General features: G+C 35.6%; 1 protein-coding gene across 1 annotated transcript in view; it reads left to right on the forward strand.

The window, feature by feature from the left end:
* The first annotated feature begins 1,014 nt into the window (after window positions 1-1,014).
* Window positions 1,015-9,292, forward strand: part of pls3 (plastin 3 (T isoform)) — a 71,986-nt gene continuing 63,708 nt past the window's right edge. Inside the window, exons 1-3 of the mRNA NM_001002326.1 lie at window positions 1,015-1,125; window positions 2,661-2,752; window positions 7,752-7,915. Coding sequence (NP_001002326.1) covers window positions 2,692-2,752; window positions 7,752-7,915 — 225 coding nt within the window. The 5' untranslated portion in view covers window positions 1,015-1,125; window positions 2,661-2,691. The remainder of the gene's footprint in view (window positions 1,126-2,660; window positions 2,753-7,751; window positions 7,916-9,292) is intronic.

Raw genomic sequence — 9,292 nt, forward strand, 5'->3', positions numbered from 1 at the left:
TCAGTTGATCCACTTAAAACATTTCCATTGTGGTCCATGCTATTTGAATGCATAGTGAGGATTTGCAGTGCATTCTTCTATTTGTGTTTGCATTGTGGGCTATGCTGTTTTCTGTGGAGTTTGCATGTTCTCCCCGTGTTTGCGTGGGTTTCCGCCGGGTGCTCCAGTTTTCCCCTCAAGGCCAAAGACATGTGCTATAGCTGAATTGAATAAACTAAATTGACTGTAGTGTATGTGTGTGAATAAGAATGAATGGGTATTTCCCATTGATGGGTTCCAGCTGAAATTACATTCACGGCAGAGTAGGCCTATTGAAAGAAAGATGTAAGGTTGCCGAGAGAGAGTAAAGGGATCTTGACTTGGGTTTGGAACTTGCCATTATTTTTCATTTTATTTATTTATTTATTTATTTCTGTTCATTGTGCTATCGACAAACTGATCTGTCTAAAGCCGACTAAAGTTAAACTTACCTGGGTATGTCGCATAACCTGCTTTCTGGAATACACTCTATTTTATGTGACACACCCAGGTAAGTAAGTCGATAACCACAGCTTTTGGTTCCTTCCTTCTATTAGCTATTGCTCCTGATCTTATCAATCAAATGCAGATTCAGCAGGTATGCCACACATATTGAAACATCTGTTTTTGGGGTCTCGAGACCATGTCACAACGAGTTTCACATCAGGCATCTTAGTTGTAAAATTACCTGCAAATTTTTTGTTTGTTTAGCTCAGTTCAGTGTTATATTTTATTTGCTAAAACATTTTTAAAGCAAAGGACTGTTTCAAGTTATTTCATTTTTCTGCGCCATTTTACTCACTTTATTGCGTTGTTCAAGTATATCTTTGATGGAAATGCTTCAAGTAAAAAAAAAAAAGAACATCAGGAATGTTTACCCTCCCCCTCTTCTTTTCCGTCTGTTCCTGCCTATCCCTCCTCCCTCTCGGGCAGACAAGCCGACTGCTAGACTGTCAGGAAGTGTTATGACTTGCTGCCATAGGTCTTTGTGAGGCCGTCAGGAATGCTGGTGTTTCAGATTAGCATTGAAGGGTGTGGAGTGAATACTGCCTCTGTTGCCACTGCTGGTGCCTAAAGCTCCATTCACAGCACACATAAGGATCGACGGTATGTTTGATTTTCTCTATTCAAGTTTAGTCTTTCTCTACATTCTACTTTGTCTCAATAATAATATACACTGGTGAAAACCCGTCTCTTTTCCTAGCCATGCTGCTAATGACACAGCATCTGTAAAAGCCATATGTTGTTTCAATTCACATTTCTTCCAAATGTTTGCAGCTTGAAAGTAATTTTGTTAACTGATATTTCAGGGCAGTTTTTTGAAAGGTTTTTAGGGTTTTTTCTTTTTTCTAGTTTGACTGGTATATATTTTTTTATGATAGAAAACATGGGTAAAATTTCCTTTACTTAGTATTTTATAGTTTCACATTGTTCAATCGGTCATGAAATGTTGGCAGCCCTTAGAAACACTGGAAATCTAGTCACTACACAGGATTATCTGGTTGCTTAGATTTGTCCACAAACAAACCGTAGTCAAATTATACTACAGCTATGCTTGAACTGCAGAATCGTATTAAATTTATCAAATTAAGGTTAATTAATTTACAACTGATGACTATTTTGTCATTAGGGTACCATTGAATGTTAAGGTTATTTTTCTAGCTGTAAGAAGTCTTCAACTTTTTGCTTTTCCGTCAGGGTGTGGTAGGATGGCAAGCACCATTGCAGATGTGTGCTAAATAATCCCAAATGCTTGCAATGTAAAACTAGTGGCTAAAATAAAGTTGCTTCTTATAGAGTGACTTTTGGCTGTTGCTTGATCTTTTCACTTTATGTAGGGATAACTAAGGCATAGTTCAGTCTTCACCTTTCCAAACCGGTCTAATTTTATTTCTGATTTTGAACACAATTGAAGATTTTATGGAAAATTCTAAAAACCTGTAAACATAGATTTCCACAGTTTTTGTTGTTCCCACTATGGATGTCAATGGCTACAGCCAGGTTTTCAGCTTTCTTCAAAGTAGCTTTTTGTGTACAAAAGTAATAAAGATTTACAATCAATTGAGGCTGAGTAAATACAGAAAAAATATATTTTTGGGGTGAACTACCTTTTTATTGTTTTTTGTTCTGTTGTATCATTTTCATTGTGCAGTACCTGAACTTAACTGAACTAAACTGTGAGAACTGAACTGTAGAACCAGAACTTCATATGTGTTAAGCTGCTTTGACAAAATCTAAATTGTAAACAACACTATAAGAATGAAGATGAATTTAACAAAATTTGCTGGGTTTGACTTGGTTTTGTGGGATTTTGCTAGCCTTGAATTAAAGGTGACTCTTCAGTTGACTAACAACAATAAAAAAGCCTTTAGATAGATCGATTAAAGAATCAGTGAGTCTTGCTGAAGACTCACGTAATTGCTTTTCTCAAACTCATAGTGAGGTTGCATTCAAAAGGTTGTTTTGGCACGCCCTTTCCAACATACATTTTGTCCAAATATAGTCTACTACTTCAGTATCTTGCATGCCTAAATATTTGCATGCCATTTGCTTGTCTTATAATTTTACTGCACAGAGCCACTTCCAAGTTTCTTTGTTAGAAAACAGACATACAGACAAACCTTTTGTCTTTCTTTCTACAGAACAACATTGTATTTGACAGAGCTTTGGGAGATGGCTGGTAAGATATCCAAAGAAGAGCTGGAGGAGTTGCGGGAGGCTTTTGGGAAAGTTGGTGAGTGTTTTTCCTGTCTGACCAGTTTTGTCTACTCTAATCATAACTTGGTGTTCCACCCATTAGGTGTCTTTTTTCCTTTACATAGATTGTGATGTCTTCTGATTATCTTTATTTTCTCTGCATAGATGGCAAAAGCTAAATAATTGTGCAAAGCCAAAAATAAGAATTTGCAGTATGTTTTCAAATGTGCCATTTGGCATCTGATTTCAACCTTGAATTTTTTTTTTTATGTGATGTTATATATTTTTTAATACTATTTACCCATGTTTGCGGTTGGATTGCCATTTTCAATTACTTTTTTTTATGATGGATGGTATGTGAAACTGGACACATTTTCACATGCTATTATGGTTCACAACATGCAACAGATAATGATTTTAAATGATTGGATTCTGAAATATTATAGTCTTGCTGTTTGGTAACACTTTACCATAAGGCTCCATTTGTTAGAAGTAGGTAATAAAGGTAAATTGACTGTGAAAAAAAAAAACATTTATCATAGCTTATGATGATTAATTAGTTAATGATTTATAGCATGTTGTAAAGTTCAATTAAAATATTTAAACTAACAAAATAACTTCTGTGACAAATTTACCCCTTTCCCACACACCAATGACATTTGTTCTCATGTGCCAGTACAGCTGACATTTTTAGAAATCATTAGCTCATTATAGATGTTGCAAATGGATGGTAAATTTCCAATAAACTTTGCACCAGAACTTAATTTAGAAAAAAAAAAAAAGTTGGAACCTTAAAATGATTTTATTGAAATTAATTAGAACTTTGAAGAAATGTATATAAGTTGTATCATGTATGAACATAAATGTAAAAGATTTGTTTGGTCATAAAGTAATTATAAACTGACATTAGGCATGGGATGGTATAAGATTCAGACGGTATGATAACCTTGGATAAAATTATCTCGGTTTCACGTTCTTGTTATGTTCATAACTCACGTTCCTCAAAGAAGGGAAAAGAGATGAGTGTCTTCCTTGGCACAGCAGCCATGTCTACAGCTGATGGCTGAGTGTTCAGCTTTTACAGCAGCTGAAGTCTGAAGCACTCATATTTTGGAACAGTAAATATGTCAGGCTGAATAATGAAAATAAATAATTGACTTCTGCTGTCTTCATTAGTTTCAAAAACACTGATTTCTTTACAATTTATATATTTTTTTTGTATATTTTTTCTGCTGGAGATAGTGTCATCCTAAAAAAACAACAAAAACTCTCATTTTGGTGGTTTTAAAACCTTGACTTTTCCAAACCGTGGTATACCTTGAAAACGATTATCGTCCCACGCTAGCTAACATGTACACAAACTAATACGGATTTAAAAAATGGCATTGACTGATGGAATTGTAAGTGAAAGTTTTAGATTTCGTAATGTAAATTGGTTCCACACAAGATTGTGTCAGATATGAAAAAGCTTGTAACACAGCTACATGTGTATAAATTATTTTTTAAAATTGGTAAATTTATATATACACCAGTCAAAAATTGGACACATTACATTTTTTTCTTTACTCTTATACTCATAATAAAAGTCTGTATTTAGTGTTCGGAAATACAGACTAAATGATATTATTGTGAGTACACCTTATAATGGGTTAACCTGCAGTTGTTTGTATACATTAATGTACATACAGTGCATTTGGAGAGTATTTAAGGCACTTCACTTTTTCCATGTTTTTATGTTACAACCTTATTCCAAAATGGATTAAATTAATTGATTTCCTCAAAATTTTACACACAATACCTCATATTGACAATGTGAATTTTTTTTTTAATTGTTCCAAATTTAAAGTAAAAAACCTCAAAAATCACATGTACATAAGTATTCACAACCTTTGCTCAATACTTTGTGGATGTACCTTTGGCTGCATCTACAGCCTCAAGCCTTTTTGAATATGATGTTGTAAGCTTGGCACACCTGTCTTTGGGAGTTTTTGCCTCTTTGCAAGACCTCTCAAGCTCTATCAGGCTGGATCATAAGTGACGGTCTACAGACGTTTAATAGGATTTAGTTCTGGCCTCTGACTGGGCCACTCAAGGACATTCACAGAGTTGTTGTGAAACCACTCCATTAATATTTTGGCGGTTTGCTTTGGGTTATTGTCCTGCTGGAAGGTGGACCGACACCCCAGTCTGAGATCAAGAGGTTCTTTTTCTCCACAGAAGAATGCTGGAGCTCACACAGAGTGACTATTGGGTTATTGAACACCTCACTGACTAAGGCCCTTCTCTCCCAATTGCTCATTTTAGATGGCCAGCCAGCTCAAGGAAGGAGGTCTACAGACAATTCCTTTGTCTTCCTGCTTGGTTTGTGCTTTGACATGCACTGTCAACCCTGGGATATAGACAGGTGTATGACTTTTCAAAGCATGTCCAATCAATGGAATTTACCACAGGTGAATTAAGCTGCTAAAACAACTCAGGAATGATCAGTTGAAACAGATCTGTACCTGAGCTCAATTGACAGCTTCACAGCAAAGGCTGTGAATACTTACGTACATGTGATTTTTCAGTTTTTTTTTTTTTTTTATAAATTTGCACGAATTTCATAAAAAAAAAATTGTCATATTGTCATTATGGAGTATTGTATGTAGAATGCAATTTTGAGAAAATAAATGAATTTAAACAGTTTTGGAATAAAGGCTTGTACACACGGGATGCTTATTGTCATCACTTTTCAAGTTTTTTTCTGGATTCAAACCCAAGAGCTTTTCACTGGCGTCGAGCAGAAGAGTATGCAAAATCCCTCCTTGACGTTATTTGGCATTACACAACTTTAAGCTTTTGACACACACTTGTAACACAGAGGACAAAGTTGACAGAAATTATTATTTTTCACCAGAGCAATAAGCAGCTCCACGTTCATATTGCCTTTGCCTCTTCTTTAATGTGCGCTCACATTGACAGTTTTGCACTTGAGTGTCTCCAAGTGCTGTTTACTTTAACTTCAGAAGCTCCGTGCACGTGAACAAAAGTGCCAATCTAATTGGTGGAGAAGGCTTTGATGCGGCGTGTCAAAAAAAAAAAATACAAGCACGAGGTGTTTTTTTTTTTTAAATAACGCTTTTGCGCCTGCTGATTTGTGCTTTGGTATGCACGATCACTTTGACGCCCTTTATTCAAAAAACGTCTCGGTGTGCACGGGCCTTAAGGCTGTAACAAAAAAATGTGGAAAAGGTGAAGCGGTTTGAACCTTTTCAGGATGCATTGTATTTATGTGTGTGTGTGTGTGTGTGTGTGTCTGTGTGTGTGTGTGTGTGTGTGTGTGTATATATATATATATATATATATATATATATATATATATATATATATATATATATATATATATACATATATATGTATATGTGTGTGAGTGTGTGTGTCTGTATGTCTATATCACACGAGTAGCAGTGCGATGTATGTATGTAAATATATATATATCAGATTCGAGATCCAGACAGAACTCTTGTATATATATATATATATATATACAACAGTTCTGTCTGGATCTAGAATCTGATTGGCTGATAGTCTTCATATATTTAAGTAATATCAGCATCCATACAGCCTCTTTACTCTTTGTGTATTACTCCGCCCACATACAGCCAGCTACAAGCAGACACTACAGTTTGACAAATGTTACTGCAGTTAGACAACAAAATATGCTTTTGAGGCTTATTTGCAAGAATAGTGCCTATTTTAAAATATTTACAATTTCTGAGAGACAGCTCGTCGGCGACAGTTGACGTTTTCTATCCACAAGATGGCGACAGAACAGCATAATAAGGCCTTACGCTTAGAAGATATAAAAGTCTGATTTCTAACTAAAGCAGATCAAATCAATATTAAACTGTTCAGACCAGTCTCCTGCAAACATCCTGTTTTTATTTCTTTCTAAAAAAAAAAAAAAAAAAAAACTCCCGTAATTTTACCCACCTCTCTCTTTGGTACAGTCTGTAAACTAAACCCCCCTGGTTTGCCAACTTCTGCTGTTTTGACATCAGCTGCAGATGTAAATAAATGGCGGAAGAAAGTAGTTCCTAATAAAAAGGGGTCTTTAGACTCTCCGTGTTTGATTTTCTTATTTATATACACGATTGTGCTGTTGAACTGTTGTATAAACGCAATATCACACTCATAGCAGTGCGATATGACTGTATATCAGCACTGGCGGGACCTCCCATCCATGCTGATATACAGCCATAACACACTGCTACTCGTGTGATATTGCTCATATAATGTAAATCACACGAGTAGCAGTGCGATGTGGCTGTATATCGGCATTGGTGGGAGGCTGGCGTTGACAAAACAGATGATTTTGCTCACATTTTAAGATTATAAGGCTGAACAGCATGAAATGCCATCTCATTGTACAGAGATTTTCCAGTATTTCTCTGTTGCTCTGTTGGGAGATCACAATATTACGATGATATAAATATGAAAGCATTACAACATGCAAAAGAGAAAGATCGATTTAGAATGTCATTTGATTTAATCAGCTGTACTTTGAAATTACACATTTTTCACTTAGGGCTTAGTATGCAGTCTCTGTCGCCATTTTGTGGATGAACATCATCAACTGTCTTTGCTCAAAGACAGGCTAACGGCTACCGACGCGATGTCTCAGAAATAATAAACATTTTAAAATATGCACTATCCTTAAAAATAATCTGCAAAGTTGCAATCTAAACAACTACATTCTCGACTAAAACAGCTCCGAAAGTACATTCTGTTGCCCAACTGCAGCAATAATTGTCAAACTGTAGAGTGTCCTCTAATTGTTGATGTATTCGTGCATTGGACAAGTGCTGTTACTGGCAAAATCGCATGGCTATTAGTAAATTAGATTCAAGAACCAGACAGAACTGTAGTGTACACACACACACACACACACACATACACACACACACAAAACCAACGTTGTAACCAACATTACTGTTGCTTGGCTGTTGCCTGTTGGAAAAGTCAAACAAACCTTTCCTTATCATTTCTTTTCATAGATTTGAACGGCAATGGCTTCATCTGTGACCATGAGCTGCATGACCTTTTCAAAGAAGCCAATCTGCCACTGCCAGGGTACAAAGTCCGAGAGATCATACAGAAACTGATGGAAGAGGGTGACAAAAACAAGGACAACATGATCAGCTTTGATGAGTTTGTCTCTGTAGGTCCACAGAGTATATATATATATATATATATATATATATATATATATATATATATATATATATATATATATATATATATATAGTCAATACATTCTACTATGCTCAAGATTATACTAAGTGCATTTTTCTTGTGTTTTATTTCCATTTTAATAGTTTGGATAATAACATTGAATCAATGTTGTTTATTTACATTACTTACCATAGTTTTTAATAAATTAATTTCCAGTCTTGAAAACATCAAACATTTTATTTACAAAACATTACAAATAATGAAAAATAAAAAATATATGTTTAAAAAGATTATATATTGTTTATAATAGAGGTTGACAATGAGATATAAAATCATGAAACTTTTTATTTTTATTATTTTTTACATTTTTCAGTGTACAACCCCAAATCGGAAAAAGTTGGGACAGTATGGGAAACGCAAATAACAATATTATTGGGACAGGAGTAATTTAGGGCTAGTAATCAGGTAAATTTGTGAAATAAAGATGTAATTTGATCACAGCAGGTAATTATAATTATGATTTGGTACATACGCAGCATCCAAGAAAGGTCTAGTCCTTTAGGAGCAAAGAAGTCACTGAGGAGCACCAGTTTAAAAAAAATATTGAAAAGGCGTGGATATTTTACCTTCAACAGTGCATAACATAGTTAAAGAATTCAAAGAATCTGGAGGAATTTCATTGCGTAAAGGACAAGGGCACAAGCCTAAGCTAAACAACTTCGATCTCAGACCCCTCAGGCAGAACTGCATCAAGAATCATCAATCTTCTATAAGTGATATCACTACATGGGCTCAGGACTGCTTTGGCACATGTTTGTCAAGTACAACAATAAGTTGTTGCATCCACAAATGCCAGTGAAAACTGCACTTTGCGAAAAGGAATCACTATGTTAACAGCAGGGCTAGATTAACCAATGGGCCTTATGGGCACAGGCCCAGGGGCCCGTGCGCACTAGGGGCCCCTGCGAGGGGGGAGAAAAAAAGACAATTTCGCAGTGTCTTTTTTGGCTAATTGCAAATAGCGCATCTAGTAGGAATAAGCTATTCAGGGTTTACGCCCATCGATGCTTGATTGATAGAGACAAGATTAGTAAAGAGCTGCTGATCTTTACAACTGTAGTGGCGCACCTTGTAGGGCGCACAGCATCATCTTTTGACGCGATTAATCATAAACTCGGTTCGAATCCACCATCAGCTGAACTCGTACTACTTTTTTTTCTCCCCATTACATATCAGATTGGAAATATATTTATTTTTAACAGGAAGGAAACATTTTTTAAAAATAATGCAAATGTGATATAAAGTCACAAGTGTCTCGTGGGTATTTAATAATGTTTAGCCTTATTATAGGCGCCTGCCGTGC

Source organism: Danio rerio, chromosome 14 (genome assembly GCF_049306965.1).
Source record: "Danio rerio strain Tuebingen ecotype United States chromosome 14, GRCz12tu, whole genome shotgun sequence".
In the NCBI taxonomy this organism is placed as follows: Eukaryota; Metazoa; Chordata; class Actinopteri; order Cypriniformes; family Danionidae; genus Danio; species Danio rerio.